The 23,297-nt window shown below is 35.6% G+C and overlaps 1 protein-coding gene across 1 annotated transcript in view; it reads left to right on the forward strand.

Annotated features, from left to right (window-relative positions):
- Nucleotides 1-599: 599 nt before the first annotated feature.
- Nucleotides 600-23,297, forward strand: part of LOC129270409 (protein kinase C-like) — a 29,486-nt gene continuing 6,788 nt past the window's right edge. The window contains exons 1-9 of the mRNA XM_064105687.1: nt 600-754; nt 2,978-3,206; nt 9,820-9,909; nt 14,050-14,175; nt 14,922-15,187; nt 17,226-17,427; nt 18,522-18,602; nt 19,178-19,285; nt 21,988-22,128. Coding sequence (XP_063961757.1) covers nt 624-754; nt 2,978-3,206; nt 9,820-9,909; nt 14,050-14,175; nt 14,922-15,187; nt 17,226-17,427; nt 18,522-18,602; nt 19,178-19,285; nt 21,988-22,128 — 1,374 coding nt within the window. The 5' untranslated portion in view covers nt 600-623. The remainder of the gene's footprint in view (nt 755-2,977; nt 3,207-9,819; nt 9,910-14,049; nt 14,176-14,921; nt 15,188-17,225; nt 17,428-18,521; nt 18,603-19,177; nt 19,286-21,987; nt 22,129-23,297) is intronic.

Here is a 23,297-nt window from a genome sequence, read left to right on the forward strand (position 1 = left end):
CAGCATTTTTTCACTACGTTCTTATCATTTAAAGTGGGTTTACATTTCATTTTTCATTAAATACTTGTTTCTCCACACTTATCCCAAGCTTGACAATGATTAACAAAATGAAAATCAAGCCTAAGCCATTTCATGTAAATCACAGCTCAGTGTAAAGCAAATATTGTCACGATGGCCTCGGTGTGTGGGGAAGTGAGGTGGGGCACAATGCACTCTTCGATGTGTTTTGGGCAAGGAAACAAGTTAAAAAAAGGTCAAAGATATCTTCAAATTAATTTTACTAGCTAAATTTAACGTGTTCTTCATGATTAAGGTCTACTTTTATTCACATAACTATTTCAAAGTTCTGCGCAAATCATTTTCACTAGCTTTTCAAAAGTAAGTGGTGCTCACTCAAGTGGAAATATTTTTCGACAGTTATATCGTCATTTGCTTAAATGGATCTGTACCAATGTTAAAATGTGGAAAAATCCTCAGGATATTACAAATGTATAATTTTACAGGATTTTTTCTAAGTGTAAACTTTTTTTTGATACGCACTGTATATTGACACATTAATTTTGACACATTATGTATAATTATGTCCTTTATCTACAGTTGCTGAAGCCAAGAACCTAATTCCGATGGACCCTAATGGATTGTCAGATCCTTTTGTAAAACTCAAACTCATTCCAGATCAGAAACGAGAGACTAAGAAGAAGACTAGGACTATTAAAGGAAGCCTAAATCCAACCTGGGGAGAATCATTTGATTTGTAAGTTGGTGGTTAAATGCCCTATTGGTCAGATTGTCCTGTATTCTGAACTCAGGCTTAATTAAAACTCTTGTCTAAAGCCGTGGTATAACTATGGATAGCCAATTGTGACATAAATCGTTAACAGTTCTGGTTTGAATTATCTGTTAGTCATATCATTCATAAACATCTGGAAATAAAAACTGAATTAGTTTTCTTTGTCATTATGAAAGTATGAAAGAGCTCATAAAAACCATAAAATGTTAATAATATATTTGATTTTTTTTGCCTTTTAGCACTGTTAGATCATGGTCTAAACTGAAACTTGACTGCAGAAAATGTTTGCTTCAGTGACAAAAGTTCTTGTTTTGATTTCCCAGAAGACATTTGCCCGTATTCTTAAGTCCGGTTGAACTTAGGCCATGGCTTAACTCTGTGCTAGAGTTAAGGGAGTCGAAATATGTCATTAAAAAAAATACTTTTTATGTTGTTTTTATACACCACTCTAGTCTTTCTGCATGCTATTGTAGCAGAGAACACTGATTTATTTATTATTCCCAGGCAGTTATTGATGATTTCAATACAAATGAGCTGATGAATTGAACCTGTGTTGTTGGAGACTTATGTCCCACATGGCTATTCATACTTTAACCACAACTTAAAACCAAAGTTTGAATTAAACCCAAGTTAAGAATATGGGCCATCGTGTTATATTACAACAATGAAAAAAAAAAAAGAAAAAAAAAGTTGTGTGTAAACCACAGCACCAGTGTTTTGGAGGACTACACCAAGCATTTTACACCAGTGTTAAGGTTATGGTGTTAGTTCAACACCTATTTGTGCTATGCCACATTCTATTTCTCTATGTGGTGTTGTGTTCAAACTCATTGGTGTATCACACCAGAGGATGTGTTCCTCTGAGAACACTGACTGGTGTAATTTTAAACACTGTAATTTACATTGGAGGGTTAGGCTTATGATCAGGTTTTTGGCTCAGAGTGATGTGCGGATATTAAAGTAATACTAAAGGGCATGTCCACTCTTTCCCATCTCTTCTGTTAATTTCTAATCTGTCTCATTATAAATTCCATGCCATCCTTCTTTTTCTCTGGCCCAAGAAATTCAAGGGTCATTATGCAAATGAGTTAGGAATGCCCAGGGGTATATAAAGGCATTAAATGCATACAGATACACAGCTCTGTAGTCACAACACATGTATGCTGTTGATGTTAAAACAATTCCTTGGGACTTTTTCATCCTCAATCTATCATCGTTTAAATTCCAAATTTACATTGTAGTATAATTATCCATAAAAATGTGTATGTTCATTCAAGCTTTATCATTTTGCATTGCCAATTTAATGTATTTTACATTGTAGATGATTTTAGGACCAATTATCAAGTACATGTGTAATTTGATTTTTTTTCCCCAACTAATATTAGCTGGCAAGGCTATCTGAAGTAACAGTAGGTTGCCCTGTGCCCACAAGATTCTGACTTGGATTAACCTCTACATTTACTTACATATCCTATGACAAATTATTCCATCCAGAATGCATTCAAATCTTTTTAAACAAATTCAGTTTGATTCTTCTGTACCATTTTGTATTTTTTTTTTAAATTTCAGTTTCTTATCTCCATTTTCGATTTGGTTTTATTGCGATATCTGACTCATGATCACTGTGACCTCGGGTAATGAAACTAGCAACCAACAATTAAGTTGTTGCCATTACAGCACAGCTGTGTGTGCTATACACGTAGATATGATCCATCATCGGCAACAAATTATGTGCACTTTGGGGTCTATGTTATTGTCATAACTTTCCAGGCATTGAGGAAGATATCCCATAAGCACAACATACCCTATTTCATAAATCTGATAGAAATTCAGCATAAAAATGAGTATAATGCCAAAAATTCTGATCACTTTTCCTAATAGAATATGGTCACAATGTATTAATCTGGGAACTGTCTAGGGTCTGAAACAGCTGGGATTTCACCCTAATTCAGGATCAGCCAACAGTACTACCTAGCTTGATACAAATGAATCAGTCAGGTGGGCATTTGCAAGTACCCTTTGCAACATCTTGTATGTTTGTGCCAACAGTGACAGTCCAACCTATCTGGTTTTGTCTGCAAGTTTCGTGATCATGCGCTAATATTGTACTTGATGTAACAACCTCACTGTTGTCCACTAATAACAATATTGGATCAAATGCAATCACTTTTCTCTCTGTACATGTAGCAACTTAGAAGACACGGACAGGAACCGGAGGCTTCTGGTTGAGGTGTGGGACTGGGACCGTGCCACCCGCAATGACTTCATGGGTGCCCTGTCCTTTGGCATCTCAGAGCTGATGAAGGCAGGTGTAGATGCCTGGTACAAGCTCCTGGGCCAGGAAGAGGGTGAATACTACAATGTGCCAGCAATCGCGGAGACAGAATCCATCGATGAACTCACTTCTAATATAAAGGTAGGTCCATTCTGATTTGAAAGCCCGGGAGTGTTTCTCCTAAGCAAATAATCAGTGATTGTCAATGAAGAATATGTTCTGAGCCAATCAGAGGCAAGGATTTCAGTAGCTTATAACAATTGTCAGTGAAAGGCACTGATGATTTTGTTTCATGAAATGCTCCCATATTTGTTTCAAGAAGATCAAAGATGGTTAGGTTTTGAGATGCCTTTAAAGTACCAACAAGGCATTTGGGAATGAGGTTGAACAATTAATATCATCACTTTTGATACATAAGAAGCATGCATAATATTGTTCAGACATGGCTGTCAACTTTTAAGGGTGCATGACATTTGTTCTGCCAGACAAGATGACAGGTTAATGAAAGATTTGCCCAAATTTCATTTGACAATAATTGTATAGGTAAACTCTTGAGGTATTGGTGATTAAGTCTGTTTTGGTTCTATATATGTTTTTCAAATAAAAAGGTGATAAAACTCCATTGTTATTCTGTTCAACATTTTAATACCTTTGGTAATTTGGTTTACCTCTATGGCTGATGAAGAACTGGGGTTAAAACCTTGCCATAAGAAACGAGTGTTTACACCCAAGTTGTGGTATGATTTTTTTTCAAATTTGACTGTGTTACCCATTAGTCATTTTTATTCCTGGGTTTTAGGCATTTTTATAAGGTCTGTGCCACTAAAATGAAAACATCTGCACTTCAAAAACATGTGTGATATAATTCAAAATTATGTACATTATAACCTGCTATCACAAATGGGTCATTCCAAATGACAAAAATTAAAACAATCTAGATTACATGTTTGAAAAAAAATTGCCCTCAAACACCAAACCCTTATATGAACAGGATTATATCTTGAACATACAGTATCTAATTGTATCTTCATTAAAGGACAAGTCCACCCCAACAAAAAGTTGATTTGAATGAAAAGAGAAAAATCCAATAAGCATAACACTGAAAATTTCATGAAAATCGGATGTAAAATAAGAAAGATATGACATTTTAACATTTTGCTTAATTTCACAAAATAGTTATAGGCACATCCTGGTCGGTATGCGAATGAGGAGACTGATGAAGTCATACACTCACTATTCCTTTTGTATCTTATTATATGAAATATGAAAATATTCTAATTTTAGCCTCCTTGTCAAGTGAAGCAACAAATACTTCCTCCCTGAACATGCGGAAGTAGCATTGTTAAATACTATAGGGTTCTGTCAAATTGGCCCTTATTGTCAAATCTGTAAAAAGTGAAATAATGTATAATTCAAACAATAAAAAACAAAAATAGTGAGTGAGGGATATCATCCAAAGTCTCATTTGCATATCACTATTTTGTGAAAAATAAGCAAAACTTTAAAATGTCGTAACTTTCTTATTCTACATCCGATTTTGATGAAATTTTCAGCGTTATGCTAGTTAGAATTTTCTCTATTTATTCAAATCAAATTTTCTCTGGGGTGGACTTGACCTTTAAAAGTACTGGTTTTATTCATGTATTCATATTTACTGCTATGCACACAGGCAATGCTTTGCCTTATGCCTATTGGTGTTTTATTGCCAAGCTTTAAGCAGCATATTTAGCTAATTCTAAATACCATATCTTTTTTCCTTTTTTGCTAATATATTTCACAATTGGTATTGCATTGATAGTAAATATCACCACCTAAGATGTTAATTCTGTCTGGAACGTTTGAGGATCTTTTTTAACCTTTCCTGGAAATCCTTTGAGATGTGAGAATATGCGGCAGTCATCCCGTGAGATTATGTTTCATGAGGAGAAGCGAGTCTGACTAGAATCTGCAATTATCAGCGCAGGCTTATCAATAGAATTCAAATGAAAATGTCTCCAGATTCATGAATAAGGCTGGGAGACAATCTAAGCGGGTTAGGATTGCTTATCTATAGATATTGATGGTTTGCCAATATTTTCTTCTAAGAAGAGAGAAATAATGGGACATATTGGGACATATTGCTATTGAGGGGACAAAACCTCGTACCTCAAAAAGCTAAATCATCGGAATTGAAAACAAAACATTGTACCCATAATACCGTATTCAATGTTATGATCTTTCCTATGAGGCAGCATAGTATGGGCATTACTCTTGAGATAAAGATCCGGGAGTTTGTGAGGGCGTAATTTGATAGATTTTTTAGTCAATGAAAAGATGGAATTCTCCCCAAAATTTGAGACGGGATGTCTTTTTGCTCGATCGGATATATATGTATAGTCTTAGCATAAGCTTCCTTTTCAATGATTTAAATCTAGAATTTGTGCTCAAGTACCCATGAATTTTGATGAGAGAATTAGATGTTGAAATGTCACTTTCTGCATGTCATGTTTGAAAGATGTGGGGGCGAATGAAGCTAATAGACCAAGAAGGTGGATGATTTCAAGCTGATGCTTTGAAATATTGGGTATTCAAAATTCTGCTGATATGTGAGGATATTAATGTTGTTGATATAGTCTTGGTAGCATTGAGAGCGACTTTATTTTACATACAATAAACCTGAATGCCACTTTGCAGACTGAAATCTGAATTCAGACCTTTTTGGCTTATCGTTTGCTATAGAAAACATATTTTTTATGTAGGAAAGGGGTTATTCTCAATTTTCAGGCTTTTTAATCAATTCAAAATGACCTCCCTGAATAAATGAAGTTAGACATGAACGTTTAAAAGATATTAATCATGATTTGGCCAAAAATTATGTTTGCAATGAGAAATTTGCTTGCTTTGGCGAGAAATAAATGCTGCAATAAGATTTTTCGAGAAACTCATCTTTGCAGACTTTCAGGATCGCTGCCAAAATTGCCTGAAATTGTATTCAGAAAGCAATGAAATAATCGGAGCATTGAAGGTTTTCAGTGAGTAAGAAATGAAGCAGCATTCATGTGACTTTACTAGAAAGTTCACTGACACAATTATTAAAAAGGAAAATACATGTACACTTGTACACGTACAGAAAAATTATTGGAAACTTGATATTTTGTCTAAGCATCTGTTAAAAGTCAGAAAGGTTTTGACCTTTTCCCTGCTATGTTTGACCACTGCCACCAGCATTGGCTTGCTTCTGTCATCTTTGTTCGATACTCCCATGAACACTAGAAATAGTGCCTATTCAGTTGTATTGATTGAATATGCAGTACTATTCCATACAGTTCATTTCTATGCAGGTCTTGTTTCCTTTAAAATCTAGAACATTGTTTTAATTCTATATTTAAAGTAAATCACCTTCGTTTTAATGGTTTCCCACACCACCTCTGAAGTTTGAACTAAATCCAGCAGCATTTGATGAAATGATACACATGATAAAGAGATACTGAGACAGAAATACTTTACATACGGAATTGAGGTAAATTTATAGAGAAAAAGATAGAGAGGGGGGGGGGGAGATTAAAAGGAAGAGGAAAGAAATTTGTTTTTGAGAGAAAACTGCCCTTCAATTTTTACTTTTTTTCTCGCTGTCGCAAGATAAACATTTAGAAGTGCTTGGCAAAGGCTGATGAACGGCAAACAAAAGAAAAGAAGAAGAAGAGGGACCATATCTTGGGATGCAGAAGACAATTTGATTAGCTTAAAAGGAAAGGGTCTGATAATAAACATGGGTAAGGTGATGCAAATGATGAATTACTGTTGATAGTAGATGTTGCAACAGCAACATAATGGATGATAAGAAGACTTTGGAAAAAAACAAAAGAATTGAAAGGGAGAGGAAATCAGGCCACGAAATTGAAGAGGCAGAAACGGGGGGCATATGGAAAGGAAACTTAAACTGATTGATAAATACATGTAGACAAAGAACTATAAAACAAGGATGCAAGAAAATGAAGAAAAAAAAGAAATATTGATAAAAAACATCCCATCCAGGGCAGCTGACAGGATGTTCTACTTCCTGTCCTGGGAACATTGAAATGCATAACTGCTGCAGTGTGGCCTCTGAGAGATGAGTTGCAATGAATGAATGATTTTGAAATTTTGATTGTTGGGAAAGATACAAGTGACACGAGGGATAACGACCCTGAGATAGCACATACAATGTGTCTTCTCAGTTTGCATTTTCATTGCTGCATGTATTTTATCTGTAGCATTATGTTAGCATATAATCTGTGGAAGGATAGATGCACTTTGAAACTATGTTTGTTTGAGCTACATATAATTGAATGTAGATTCAATTTCCGCTTATTTCACAAAGCTTCTTATTGAATACAGATTTGAGGTATGTTATTCAAATTTAATGGATGAACTGATGTGTGATACCACATTTAATACTTTATCCTATTTAAATGAGAATCACTCATGAGTTAAGACTGGAGTATGAGTGTGGAGTAGGGAGGATTTGTGGTTGTATTTATAGGTAGAAGTGATGATGTGGTTAGCAAGAACACAGGATATGATTATCAGGGGAGGGAGGGGGGGGGGGGGTGGGCAGTGGCACGGAAAAGGAAATGGCAAAATTAAATAGATATGTAATGTGTTACCTTATAATTTTGATTGTATTACATTATTACTCGCTGTTATCACTACACTCTATATTTCAAGAACTTGAATCATATGAAATAAACCCATAATGGATGTGAATACTGACTAACCTAGTATTGGAATTATTTTGAATCCCGAGGATTACTTTTTAAATTTCAAAGGATTTAAATTAAAATCTTATGGCTTCAAATTCACATCCGCAAGGGTTAAAGGTAATCTATTGGTCACTATTCATAGGCATTCTGGATTTATTTTAAATCCTTGAAGTGTACCTTTTCCCTTCCATCTAGGATATTCATTAAGCTATAATAACTTAGCAGAATTACACCTACAGTATAGAGTAACGAGAACTAAATAGTTGCCTTTTCCTTTCCAAGTGGAATCTCATATTCTATTGTTTGAATATATCACTGAAGAGTCAATGACTGATATGATGGTATTTGTTTATTAATTTTAGAGTAATAAGTGTCTTCCAAGAAGTGATTCATATGAACAATTCCTATGTACGTGCTAAAGAGGACATGTAGCAATAATGTGATATAGTTTTTATGGGACATTATCTACTTTCAATACTTTGTTATTCATGATAAGTATAGGTTCCTTTAGGCCAAGTTTAGATGTTCATTTTTTTTTAATTTGCAATTATTCGGTTTCAGTCATGAAGAATGTATTTTAATTATAAATTTTCACTGCTACAATATGCGATACCAATTGTAACTTGATATTTGATTCCTAGAAGTATCAAATGAATACATTCATGTACAATGCCAGGCTCAGTTTTGACTCATTGTTATGAAAACCTGTCAAATGGATTAACGTCCCATCATGTAGACACAGGCATAAACAAAGTTCCATTTATAATTGGGTATTCACAATTCAAAACCTCGTAATGTGCAAATATACATTGTGCAGCAATGGACAGTTTTTATATATAGCTTTGTAAATGAATATTGATGTAACATGACAGCTTACAGTCTTTTTTTAACAGAAACTATCGTTTTAACCATCTAAAATATTGAACCAGCTAATTAGCTTGAATTTGCTGTATTTTTTTAAATTTTTGTCGGTGATGGTTGTTTTATATAGTTTTTTTATGCATATATAGAAAGTGCATCCCAAAATTTACATCTAATGAAAAAAATATGAAATTTCATTATTCTGATTTACTTACCATTTGATAAATATTTTTTTCTTCATATTTTTGAAGAGAGCAGAAATCATTATGAATGCCAAATTAATTAATGCATTGACTCACATGCATTATTACTTTTGAAATGTCACATTCATAGGCTTGATTGCACAAGATTATGTTTCAGTCATTCCTACTATCATGTGTAACTTTACTGAGAGCTTTAGGAATCCACCCCCTGCTACCTGAATACAGTGGGCATTTGTTGTATAATTTTAGTTTCCACCTATATAATTATATATTTATAATTTTGCTTTTGCTTGTAATAATCACAAATTTCTCCCATTTTTAGTATTATGTGCTTTCTTAGCTTATTTTCACTTTCTTTTTACGGTCCAACCTCGCTTTTGTATGGACATTGATAATCTATTGAATACGACATTCGGGGAAATTTCATAGACATTGTACACAGCACAACCTGTACTGACAACACAGAAACGCTGTTAGCGATAACAATGCGCTAAACAGAGGCCCTGTTACAACCGGTAATGTTGCTGCGATGCCTAATGATACAACAATCCATTATTTACTCATTAAATGTTTTGACTATAATAAAAAAGATGTGACTGGGCTGATTGACTAAAAACGTTTCTGTGCGGCCCGCACTGGTCTTGTATGATAGAAAATCAACCAACAGTGTTTTTCATTTTGTTTGGTAACAGTCCAGTTTCATCTGAAATTCATGTTTAATCTCATTGCCCTTTCTTGCAAAGTGGGTTTACTGCATCAATCATTCACATAAAAATATGACTCACAGATGTATTTTATTTCTGTGTGTAAATATACACTTTGGCTACATAAATGAGCCAAGTGTCATATATCAGCAAATTATATGAAGATGCATGTATGGGCATTCGGAAGTCATGGAATCGAGGTTGGGCATTGCCAATGTTCATTTATATTGTCCTTTGATTTATGTGTCTTTAATTTCTTTCTTAGAGTGAGGAGGGTTTGGTTCGATCCCTTACCCTGCACGCGCTTAAAATTCACGCTCCAATCCTTCTGCCTATTGACGAGGCTGAAATGTCGGTAAAGTGCAAGCAGTCAGCATAGAACACACACAGATACAACACCGATAGTTTAATGGCAATTTATTATGGCACCCATTCACACTCACCTTGTGCAAAGAAGTAAAAATTCAGTACTCGAGGCCCGTTTCATAAAGTGTATACAACTATCGTAACTTTGCCATTATGGTGGCTACCATGCATTGGCGGCGGAAGCCAAAAAATTTAGGGGGGGGGACGAAAAAAAAAAATTGACAAGCAAAAAAAAAAAGAAGAAGGGTTATCACCCAAAATTTTAGGGGGGGACCATCAAAATATTTTAGGTTATCGACACAAAATTTAGGGGGGGGGATCATCCCCCCACCTCAAATTTAGGGGGGGACAGGTCCCCGCTTCCGCCGCCTATGCTACCATGGCAACAAGGCTCAGCAGCCAATCTTTATCAAGGGTTCCATGGTAGCTACAATAATGTTAAATTGCCATACATGTAGTTGCAACTAATTATGAAACTGGTCTCTGATCTCCAAGATGGGTTTTTATACAATCTCCTTATTGTAGCTGAATTTCATTTAACCCTTTGAACCCTGATTTATTAGGGGCGGCGGTGACCAAAAACCTGAATTATTTGCACGTATTGACCACATTCACAAACTCCCAGGATTCGAGACCCAAACGCTAGTACCCGGACCGAGCCGGCTGAAGTTGTTTACCTTCTCGTAGACCTAGTCTACAAACAGAAATATCAACTTTAGTGTCTGTTTTGGGCACAAAATCACTGTTTTCACCAAAGTCAGATATATCAATTGCTTCCCCATAGAAAGCATGTGACTCGCCGCGTATTACACCGTGTATTACAGCACATACGACATGAGCAACCGCAAAAAGTGGCATATTTTGGCAATTCTTTATTCTAAATTCTTCCGAAATCATTGCCAATCTTGACTGAAATTATTGACTGAATATTCGTACTAGAAAGATGACGTCATTTTTAAAGATCACCTGACATTTCGAATCCATGTTTTTAAAGTCACATGGCTGTAGGCCGGTATTCTGGCCTATCGGGTATATGCGCGTTCACTGGTAGGGGTATTCCGGCCTATCTGGTTCAAAGGGTTAAGAGCATATATTGAAAATTATCACCAGCACAGATACCACACTTGGAAGATTATCGGCAAATCAATGAATTGTAATTGTAAAAGAAATCACTTGCATTTAAAAAAAATGGTTAATGTCAAGCAGTCATCCAGGTTTGAAATCCAGTTTAGTCCCCAACTACGGGGGTGGTAATGTACGTCATGATACCAACACATCCTTCTTACGATGCGTTCATACGTGTAGTAAATAGCCACAAAAGACTTAATGATGAAACTGGATCGAATATTGAAAGTTTAAATAGGCATGTAGTACTTTGTATTTAAGTTGAACAGTATATTAAAGACTATCTTTATTTTTGGTAAATCCCCTCCCCCAATAAATAATGAATAAATAAATAAAGTGCACGTCACTCTTCCATTTCATTACTAGATTACATAAATGCATGTGCCCCATCTGGTTGTGTGAAGGATGTAATAAACTAAAAAATGTGTTTTATTGGATAAATTTTCTGATTTTACATGAACATCAAATTTCCTTTGAAAGGGTGCTGGCTCTAAATAAAATACCTGCATATTTTTGTCTTGTTTTGATTTACTAGTAAAACACTTTCACAAGCATGGAATGGGCAAAAAATTTCAGGATATAATCTTTGACCGTAACTTTCTAATATCCAATTATCAAATTTTGTAATTTGATTGCTTAAACTGCTATTTTAAATGAAAACATTACTGAGAGAGGGTGCTACATGTAGGTTTAAATTTAAAACCTACAAAATCAAAATTCTAATAGTTGAATGAAAAATGCATTCGGTGACTATTACGTTTTGTAATATTATAATGTTCAATGATACTCAATAGTTCACATTACTCACTCTTTAGCAAAGCTTTAGACAGGCTGTAACATAGTATTTGACTTTGTAATGGTATATTCAGGCAGGTGTTGATGTTAGACTAATTGATAATAACATTATCATGTTAATCAGGGCCCACTGGAGGAACATTTTTCGGAACTGCAGTGGCTACCCTGAGTAAAATATGATGATGTTATTTTTATTATTCATTCCTAGGGATATAATTTCTTTATCCCATTTGCAGATAACTCTTTTCAAACAATTGACACATAATTGTAACGATAATCTTACCTGAATTGTCTTATTTAGTTTTAGAGAGCGTGCACATAGGTAAATATTAATCCGTCTTATTTCACATTCCACTGGCACATTTATTCCATAGATGTGATATATTATAATTAAACTATTCTGGCTTTTGCTTTTGGTGAAATATGTAGAGTGATATATTCTTAGATTACACTGTACATCAAATGGTGATAATGGTGCCCTGTTTTGAATTGAAGGCAAAATCTTTTTTATAGAAGAGAGAGAGATAAGCAGAAAGATAGATTTGATATCTGCATATAATTTGAAATTATAATATGAATGCACGTCATGTAGCACTCAGTGCATTAGGCAATTATCGGTTTGAGAGTAGTAAAGGGGCCGAAATAATTTGCAATTTGTATCTGTAACTAAATGGCGGGGTCGTCAAGGTCACTTTCACCCTAGATCATGAGAAGGCTCTAATCATGCGCTCAATACACTCATCCCCTTGCAATGTGATTAACGTTCATGAAAATGCAAATTGTTTATGAAATTAGTCAGCTCACACATGTAATGTTGCATGATATGAATTTGTATCTCTCTCTTTTTTCCTATTCTCTCTGGCACTCTGAATTTTGTTTCCATCTTTCCTCTTTGTTTTTATCTTTTCCTGTCTCTGTCTTCCTCTTTCTTACTTTCTTTCCTGTATTATGATATAAATGGGAAAACAGAAGTTGTTAACCCCCCCTTCTTGATCCCCTTTAATCTCCCTATTTCTCTCTCTCTCTCTCTCACATACACCCCTCCCTCTTCTCTGATTCTTGTTCTCACCCCCTCCCCATCCTCCTCTCTCTTTTATAAATCTACATGTCCTAAAACTGAAGAAAATGTAAACATTACTTATGGTAAGCATTCTATAATCATGGACCCCACCTAAAATTAGTTTCTTTTTCATTTGAATTCTCTCAAATGTGAAAAACTGACACTGTGTACAAATCCAATTTACAGCTATTGACACAAGTACCATGTTCATGATATGACGATATTATTAACAGTAGCAAGCGGGGTATGCAAAATAAATATCAGTATGTTCATAGGCACACTTGTATGGATACTCGCAGCACAGTATAAGCATACAATATATTCTCTACCGTAGATTGTACAGTTTTAGTACAACATTTGAACGAAGAAATACATGTATCAACCTTTCTGTATGTAAGCCATGCATTTAATATCTATTATATTTATAACACATGGGTAAGTATTGCCATCGCCATGGAAACCTGATGACATTGATAAAGCTATTATTTATCCTCTCATAAGCAATCATGATAATCCACTCTTGTGTACTCTTGTAGTTCAGATAATGCAGGATAAATGATTAGTAAGATCCGAAAATTTTGAAGATAGCTAATGTACCGATAATTCCCTATTCACAATTAAGTATTTTTTTTTTTATTTGCTCGGCTTATTGTGAGAATAACCTTGTTTATGTACCTGCTTTGATCAAAGTGCTTTTAGTTATTCCACTAAACATCATATTTGCTGAGTTATACAGTATGTGTGCCTTGTAAAGTCATACATATTTACAAGGTACATGTTCCAAATAAGAATCACTCAGATTCTGAACAATGCTTGAATTTTAAAAGATTTTACTTCACATAAATCATGCAGTACACAGAAGTTACAGAAGATGTGTTATGTTGAGTGACACCACTTTGCAAATTTTATTATGCTTCATGCATGGAATAGGATACTTGCATCCATTGTAATAATACAAAAGCATTACTACGGTTGTGTACCATTCATTTTATTGCAAAGGACCAACTTGATTCTTGGCAATAATTGATGATGGGTAATAGAAATGGTACCAACAGTTTTTATCATCTACATGTATGTAATCATAAAGACATTTTTTTTTGTGATCAACAAAAACATTAGAAATATTGAATTGTATTATTTATTCAATAGAAACTACCAATGCCTACCCAAGAGCATGTAAAGCCTCAGAACTCTAACTCAATGTCAGGTATGGGTGTTGTTAGAGCAAGCGATTTCAACTTCCTATCAGTGCTTGGAAAAGGCAGCTTCGGCAAGGTAAGTTGTACCCTGGACATTGGGAATCAAGATTATGGAGGATGGTAAATTTAGAAGGTGATTCTCTATCTTTGGAAGTCTTGACCACCATTATCTTTTTTTTTTATCAAACCAATCCTTTCACTGACAGGATAGTGTAACAAATATGTGTGTGAACTGGGAGTTAGGCACCATTTAATGACATTGAGATAATAACATTATTTTGATGTCATCATCATCACCACCAACAACACCATCACCACCACAACCACCACCACCACCACCACAACCACCAGCATTACCATCATAATCATCATCATCGCCGTCGTCGTCATCATCACAAACATAACTGTAATCATTGTCTTTATAATTATTGCTGTCTTTTTATCATCCTCATGACTTCTTCAACATCACCATCATATTTATGACCATTACCATTATTATCCTCACCATCATTATTACCATCGTCATCATCACCACCACCGTCATTATCATGACCATCATCATAACCATCATCATCATGATCATTACCATTACCTCAACATTCAGATGCTGCAGTATCTTGATCATCACCCTCATGATATCATCATCAAATAATGTACAGATCCCCACTGTCATCTTTACTGTTTTTCTTGTCAACCATTCCTCATCTGTCATCATATCTAATCTCTGAGCACATCAGCTTTTAAAACAAGATAGACAATTAATTTCAAGCTGCCTGAGAGCTTCATATTCATTGATCTCTCCTTTCCCATCTATCTCTTCAGGTTATGTTAGCAGAGAAGAAGGGTACCGATGAACTCTACGCCATCAAGATCCTTAAGAAGGATGTCATCATCCAGGACGACGATGTGGAGTGCACCATGACGGAAAAGAGGGTCCTGGCCTTGCCCAGCAAACCCGCTTTCTTGACGGCGCTTCACTCGTGCTTCCAGACAATGGACAGACTCTTCTTTGTCATGGAGTTCGTCAATGGGGGAGATCTCATGTTCCAGATCCAGAAAGTCGGCAAGTTCAGGGAACCTCATGCTGTGTGAGTCTGTTTGAACTGTTCTCTATGGGAGCTAGATGGTCTAAGTCGAAAGTCTATGAGAATCACATACATGTAATTCAGTAATCAATGGGTTAACAATCTTCAGAGAGTCAAGATTGACATACATATACATGTACATGTTTGTCATGCATACAGTACATGTCAATGTAGTATTCCAATTCATTCATGATTATGAATTTTGTAGTCATTTTTTAAGGGATAAGAATGGCAATATTATTATTAATATTTCATTCAGCACTTTCAGAAATAAAAAACAAGACAGCATGGTACAATGCAAGAATAAAAATAGTACAAAAAATACAAATGATTTGTTTAGACCCTTGCTCACCCAACCAGATAGCCTGGGTAGGGAATAGGCTAGTCCAGATTGGACCTTGTTGTTTGGAAGTGCTTTTTCCCAAAGCTAACATAGAGGGCACATGTCTCCCAATCTCTAATCAGCGCCAATCCACTTGGGGAGGGAAGATGAGTGGATTGGCGCTGATTTGAGATTGGGAGACATGTGCCCTCTATGTTAGCTTTGGGAAAAAACACTTCCAAACAACAAGGTCCAATCTGGACTAGGAATAGGCCAGCTTAATGGCCATGGCCCACAGGCCTTCCCTCCCACACCTGATTGGGTGAACAAATATCATTACATACAATAGAGTTAAAACAGGTATGTTGCACAAAAATGAACCAATATATGTTTAACATAACCATAGAAAACCAGGAGGAGCAAATATTTAATTAAAATAATTCAGTCGGAATGAATAAGGAGCAGTTGAAATAAATTACTTTATAATGCATGAGTTTAAAGATATAACAAAATCGGAATATTGGACACCATTTGGGAAAAAGAAACTTGAAAAATGTGTTGTGGATCTTTTACTGACACTTTAGGATCTCTCTATTGAGAACACCCAGAACATGTTCAATGTTTCCTGATATTATTTCGACTTTGCATCCAGAGGGCAGGGCTTCCCATTGTATGGGATATCTGTGAACTGCAGTATGATGGAGCCCCTTTGTTCTTGCCTTTAGGTGTACAAATCTAACATCTACCTCAGAACACCTTACATGTATTTCAACATTTCCCCTTGCGACATCGCATACGATCAAGCCATACAACAATTTAACAAAAAAGGACTCCATCAAGAAAATCCTCCTAGATTATAATGTTTGCCATTTCAATAATCACAAACGTTGTTCATATGGCATCTATTGACGTTGCTATCTGAGTATCATTCGTGTTGCCCTTCTCTGAATGTGCTCGAGCATATCAATATTCTGAGTATAGACCATCCAAGCTGGCACTCCATGATCAAGGATGGGCAGCACAAGTGACTTGTATAATGTCAGATGCGCTCGTGAAGAGAGGCCAGCTGACATACGGGATAGGAGCCTGAGCATACGGTTATACCTTGAAACATGATTTACATGGTCATCCCAGTCTAACTGGGAATTGAGAATAACCTTAAGTACTTAGTACTTGATACAACTGACCTCTTCAATGACCTCATCATCTATCATTTAACTAGTATTACCAATATCCTTTTTACGAATTGATAATAATTAATTTAAATAAAAGAGAGATAAAAGGGGTGCTTTTCATCTACGAAATGGCCAATTTAGCAAGTGTCTTCAGCCATACTTCTCCAAAAGAGCAAAATGGAATAGAAAAAGTGGGATAAATCAGGGCTGGTTATGAGAAGGGGCTTGCTCACTGTGATAACCGAATTGTGGTTTTGCCCTGATCCAATGGTTAAGACTCTCTCTCAGAGGGTCATTGGTTCAAATCCCAACCATATCATGATTGCCTTCAGCAAGAAATTTACCCACATAGTGCTGCACTTAACCCAAAGGAGGGGAATGGGTACCTGGTATGATTTTTTTTTCATGCACTGAACGTTGGAAGTGGCAAATTGAGCTAAGCTGATGTAAAAAAAATAGTGGACCTCGGAATAGATATAAAATATCTAAACAAATGGCACTCGATAAATGCCTCTTATTATTATCTTATTCTACTTTCTTCCAGATTCTATGCAGCTGAGATAGCAGTAGGCTTATTCTACCTCCATTCACAAGGTGTGATTTACAGAGATCTTAAACTAGATAATGTACTAGTAGACGCAGAAGGTCACATCAAGATTGCTGACTTTGGTATGTGCAAGGAACACATGAACGAGGGCGACACAACGAGAACGTTCTGCGGAACACCAGACTACATCGCACCCGAGGTGAAGTGAAATTGAATGGAATGGAATTTATTTCTTTACCAATCTCAGGCATGAATAAATATTCATAGAAAGCACAAATTGTAAAATAAAATTGATACAAATGACAAAACATCTTATCAATGACATAATTGTGAACAGAAATAGTAGCACATAGACATGCAGTGAAAATAGATAAACATTAAAAAGTACAAAAAAGCATAGGAAAGAAGTTTTGCAGACAAAATCATAGAATTATTTTGGGGAAGAATTTTTTTCTTCATCTTTTCCCCCTCAGCTGCCAAAAACAAGTCTTTTCTTCTTTGTCAGACCTAATAGGTGATTTCATACCTACCCAATGACAAATATACTTGGATTTTTTTGGAGGGGGGACCTAACTAGATAGTTTGCCAGTGTAAAAGCAAAGCTCTTGTGTGATACCTGAAAGGAAATATCCCCAATTTAGTAATTACAATGTATTTTTCAGGTTTGAAATAACGTCTACTGGGATTATTGCAAGGTTTGCTGGCATTCTTGCAGTGTAAATGCAAATTAAGAAAACTTATGGATGTGAGTGAAAAATGAGTATCCTTTGTTTAGAAACACATACACTGAACATGTACGTCTTGATGCTGTATTATAACTATTGTAAAATACGTATTTTGTGTTTTGGCCGGTGTAAAAGCACTATTTCATTAAAAATATAGATCCAAGATCTATTCCCCTCATCATGATATACTCCTGGGGGGCATTTCATAAACTGTAAGTTACACATTTACGGATGACTGGTGATCTTGTTTGTGATCAATGAGCTATCTTAGCACCTGAGAACACATTCTAGTTTTACGTAAAATGATATGTAACATTATAATCAGCTTTTGAAACACAACCCGGGAGAGCATTTGATCAACATATAGTTTTCCTTGATTTTGATTGGCTGAAGAACACAGGTGCCTGACAATCTTTGTCGGATAAAACATCTGACAAGCTCTTTCCTGAAACACTCTAGTGGAGTGATTTTTATCTAAATAAATTAAAGTGTTCACATAATGAAGCCCTCTTGAGTGGGTGGAATTGATATTTGATTGTCTTTTTTTTCCTATTTCCTATCTGAATAGATTGTAGCATACCAGCCATATGGCAAGGCTGTTGACTGGTGGGCATTTGGTGTTTTACTGTATGAAATGTTAGCAGGACAGGTAAGAAAATACATACACTGTATAATAAAATGATCCTACAGATGCAATGTACAGGTGTTTATATTCTGTGGTTTCTCTCCATGTGAGGGATTACACATGAAATACGATCGGGGAAAAAAAAGGTATTGAAAAAATTGATTCTATCATCAGTTGAACAGGTTCTTCTTTTGCAAATGGAAGCCAATTAACATTAAGCTAATATTCTATTTGTATGAGGCTCACATGTAGGTATGATGTGTTGAGGAGTACACATATATAAAAAGCATCAGAATGTTGTTAGATTATGAATAGTATTTGTAACTTCTTTTTTCCCCCTCAATTGGCAAGGCATTGAAAAACTATAACCAGCATTTAGAAATGCAAATTGTCAATATTTCTAGTAGATTCTTAATTACATGTACCTTTCATTTTGACCCATACTCATGTAAGGGAAAAAACATGATACTTGTCGCCAATTTTAAAAAATGGCAAAAAAACAACAACAGTTGGGATTGTAAGAGATGAAAGAACTAACATTCAATTTCAATTTGACGTTTTTTTCTTCTCTTTTTTAAAATCTTTTCCTTTTGGTATAGCCTCCATTTGATGGTGAAGATGAAGATGAATTGTTTCAATCTATCATGGAACATGTACCCTCATATCCCAAATCAATGTCAAGAGAATCTGTGACTATGTGCAAAGGGGTAAGTCTCTATGTTTCATTATCATGCCTTCAAAGGGGTAGGTTAAGATACCCTAAATGGTAAGTAATTATACTATCAAGCTAAAGGGGTACACTCGTGCCCCAAATAAGCGTCAAGGGAGTCATGCCCAAAAGGGTTAAGTCATTTAATGTTCCCATGTATCCCAAAGGATTAAGTCAATATACCCTGTTACCCAAAGGACTAAGACTTGGTGTACCATCATGCCTGAATGGGGTAAGTCATTGTACCCTCATATCCCATGGGTAAGTCATTTTTGCTATCATAACCCAGGGGCAAGTCAGTGCACCCTCATATCCAAAACTAGTGTAAAAGGAGCCTATGTCTATGTGCATGGGTAAGTCTAAATGTTCCATCTTGTCCCAGACAGTATCAATTTATAGTACCCTCTTACCCCAAGGCGTATGTCAATATACATCTATACCCCAAATCTGTGGTTGAAAGACCACAGTTCGTGTTTTGGATATAGTTTGCTTAATTGCTGAATTTGTGTAGTGGCCTAAACACTAAATTTTGCATGTTAAGTCAATTTAAATTCTTTTCAGTTTTATCATTCTCCACCCGTGATTTTTTATTTCACAAAATTATAGAAAACCATTTTCTAAAATAAATATGATTAAAGGAGAACTATATTGATTATGAATGTGGTCTTATTATATGTCAATGGAAAGGTAATGATGTGAGGATTACCATTAGGTCATTCAAAAATAACGAAAATAATACATAAGGTGGAAATCACCAATTAAAAAGCGCTAAAATGCCTCTCCGAAATATGCCTCGCATCGGTCTCTGAATTGACTCGAATTTGATGACGTCACTGTCTGTACGAGAGGCGTGATTGGCTCTCCCACGTCAAGCTCCACTTGCATGCAAAACCTGTTGCGAGGGTACGTTTTCTCCACACTGACACTGAATACTTCGATCATGAAATGAAAGAAAACCCAGAAATTTATCTAGATTTGGATTTTCAAATTGATGATTATGAAGATGAAGAGAATGATGATAAAGTTTCTAACTCTAGAAAAACAAAGTGACGTGGATGGTGGTAAATTAAGGGAATTACGCCGGTGATGATGAGTAAGACAATTCAACTTGCAAGCCGATTCGCTACCAACGCATGCAGCTGCTAGCTGCACCGCGGGTCAAATCCATGAAAATGAATTCCATGCAGCATGACTACATCCAGACAGAGTCTCTTTCCTCTATCAACAACATAATGAGAAGGAAAATAATAAAATAACTGTACTTACAAATAAGTGAATATATCCGAACATAGGCTGAAGGTAAATCAACTCAATGAATAGCAGCAGACGATATGCACCGACGATGAATTTCACGTGGCTGGAATAGATTGTCACTCGTTCTGTTAGATAAAATTTATATCTCATTATTTTGACTAAATTACGAAACTCGGAGAATTAGTATTCTACATAAAAATTAAGTAACACCTGGTACTATTTTTTGAATTACGATAAAATATTTTTGAAGCAAAGAAATTGAGGTAAATTAAAATAAGATATAAAGGATCATCCACTTAGCTGCATGCGATTGTAAACAAACAATCAAAAGCACATGGCCAACTTGCTCCACTGAACTGAAAATACGTATTTTTGAACAGTTCAGTGGCTTGCTCGCCCATAGAGTTGGAGCGTAGCTTTATCCAACTCTATGTGCTCGCCTTGCTGATTGTTTACAATCGAATGCGAGCTAGGCGGATGATCTTTTATATCTAATTTTAATTTACCTCATTTTCTTTGCTTCAAAAAGGTTTTATCGTAATTAAAAAAATAGTACCAGGTGTTACTTAATTTTTATGTAGAATACTAATTCTCCGAGTTTCGTAATTTAGTCAAAATAATGAGATAGAAATTTTATCTAACAGAACGAGTGACAATCTCCCAGCCACGTGAAATTCATCGTCGGTGCATATCGTCTGCTGTTATTCCTTGAGTTGATTTACCTTCAGCCTAGGTTCGGATATATTCACTTGTTTGTAAGTACAGTTATATCATTATTTTCATTCTCATTATGTTGTTGATAGAAGAAAGAGACTCTGTCTGGATGTGGTCGTGATGGAATTCATTTTCATGGATTTGACCCGCGGTGCAGCTATCAGCTGCATGTGTTGGTAGCGAATCGGCATGCAAGTTGAATTGTCCGACTCATAATCACCGGTGTAATTCCCCTGATGTATACCTCTATCCACGTCACTTTGTTTTTCTAGAGCTAGAAACTTCATCATCATTCTCTTCATCTTCATAATCATCAATTTGAAAATCCAAATCTAGATAAAATTCTGGGTTTTCTTTCATTTCGGGATCGAAGTATTCAGTGACAATGTGGAGAAAACGTACCCTCGCAACAGGTTTTGCATGCAAGTGGAGCTTCACGTTGGAGAGCCAATCACGCCTCTCGTACAGAAAGTGACGTCATAAAAAATCCCCAATTTCGCGGACGTAATTCTGCGTGTTTGAAGCATTCAGAGAGAGAACTTTAAACTATCAATTAACTGAGTTCCATCGGTCTCCATGATAAATGATTTACACCACCGTGTTCTCCTTATTTTCTCCTTTAATTTGATATATGATTCTCCATTTTTACGATTTTCAATATAGTTCTACTTTAAACAATCGAAATTGATCAGATGTTTGATTTGTTATTTATTTGTTTTTTTTTCTTTCTAGTTTTTGACAAAGCATCCTGGTAAGCGGTTAGGAAGTGGACCTACAGGGGAACAGGACATCAGGGAGCATCAATTCTTCCGTCGAATCGACTGGGAGAAACTAGCTAACAGAGAAATACAGCCTCCGTTTGTGCCGTCAGTGGTACGTAGCCCCACCCCCTTTTTGTCCTTCCTTTGCTCTTTCAGTGTCTCCTTCCATTCAGTGGTTGTTATGTCTTTTTGCTTGTCAATTTGTATTGTGTGTTGAATAGGGGAAAGGCAAGTACACGGTACGTGAATCCCACTTTAAAGGCACTATTTGTCTTTTTCATGCGGCTTTCTTGCATCGCCCATTGTTTTGTGATATAATAAGTAATAAAAGGCTGTTTGCAGGATCCCCCCGTGTCAGACGCAGTTCTGACATTCAACAAGGTACCTTACAGACAAAGTAACCCTGATCCTTAAAGGGATGGTCCAGGCTGGAGATAATTATATCTCAATAAATAGAGTAAAATTCACAGAGCAAAATGCTGAAAATTTGATCAAAATCGGATAACAAATAACGAAGTTATTGAATTTTAAAGATTTGCATTATTCCGGTGAAACAGTTCTAGGCATGTCTTTATAAATATTCATTAGGTGGGCTGATGATGTCATATCCCCACTTGTTCTTTTGTATTTTATTATACAATATTAGATTTATTCAAAATTGTTCAACCAAGAACTAAAACTATTGGATTGATAACTAATTAAGTGCATTAGTTATTTATTACCGCAACTTATTTCATCATAATGGAGACGCATCATTTACACGTGCATGAAAAATGAATTATGATTTCATGTAATAACATAAGAAAAAGGAAAGTGGGGATGTGATATCATCAGCCCACCTAATGAATATTCATGACAATATGCATATAACTGTTTTCCCAAATATTGATAAACTTTAAAATTCAATTACTTTGTTATTTGTTATCCGATTTTGATGAGATTTTCAGCATTTTGCTCTGTGAATTTTACTCTATTGGTTTAGATATAAATATTTTCAGCCCAGACCATCCGTTTAATGTATTTTTTAGGAGTAGATAGCTGAGAATGAATTCTCTTTAGTTCTTGTTTTGAATCATCAGTTTGTAGGAGTAGGATTTTCTTTCACCACACAATTTTGTCATAGATCTCTTACTTGTCTTTTATCTTCCTGCCATCTCCCAGACTTAAAAAAGACCTGATAACTTTTGAAGTGCGCAATTGAACATGGCAGATTGTTAATGCATCCAGTTGTTTTTTACATGGACTATCGATTTCTGAAAATCTTGAAATTAAAGATTGAAT

Source organism: Lytechinus pictus, chromosome 10, assembly GCF_037042905.1.
Source record: "Lytechinus pictus isolate F3 Inbred chromosome 10, Lp3.0, whole genome shotgun sequence".
NCBI classification, from domain to species: Eukaryota; Metazoa; Echinodermata; class Echinoidea; order Temnopleuroida; family Toxopneustidae; genus Lytechinus; species Lytechinus pictus.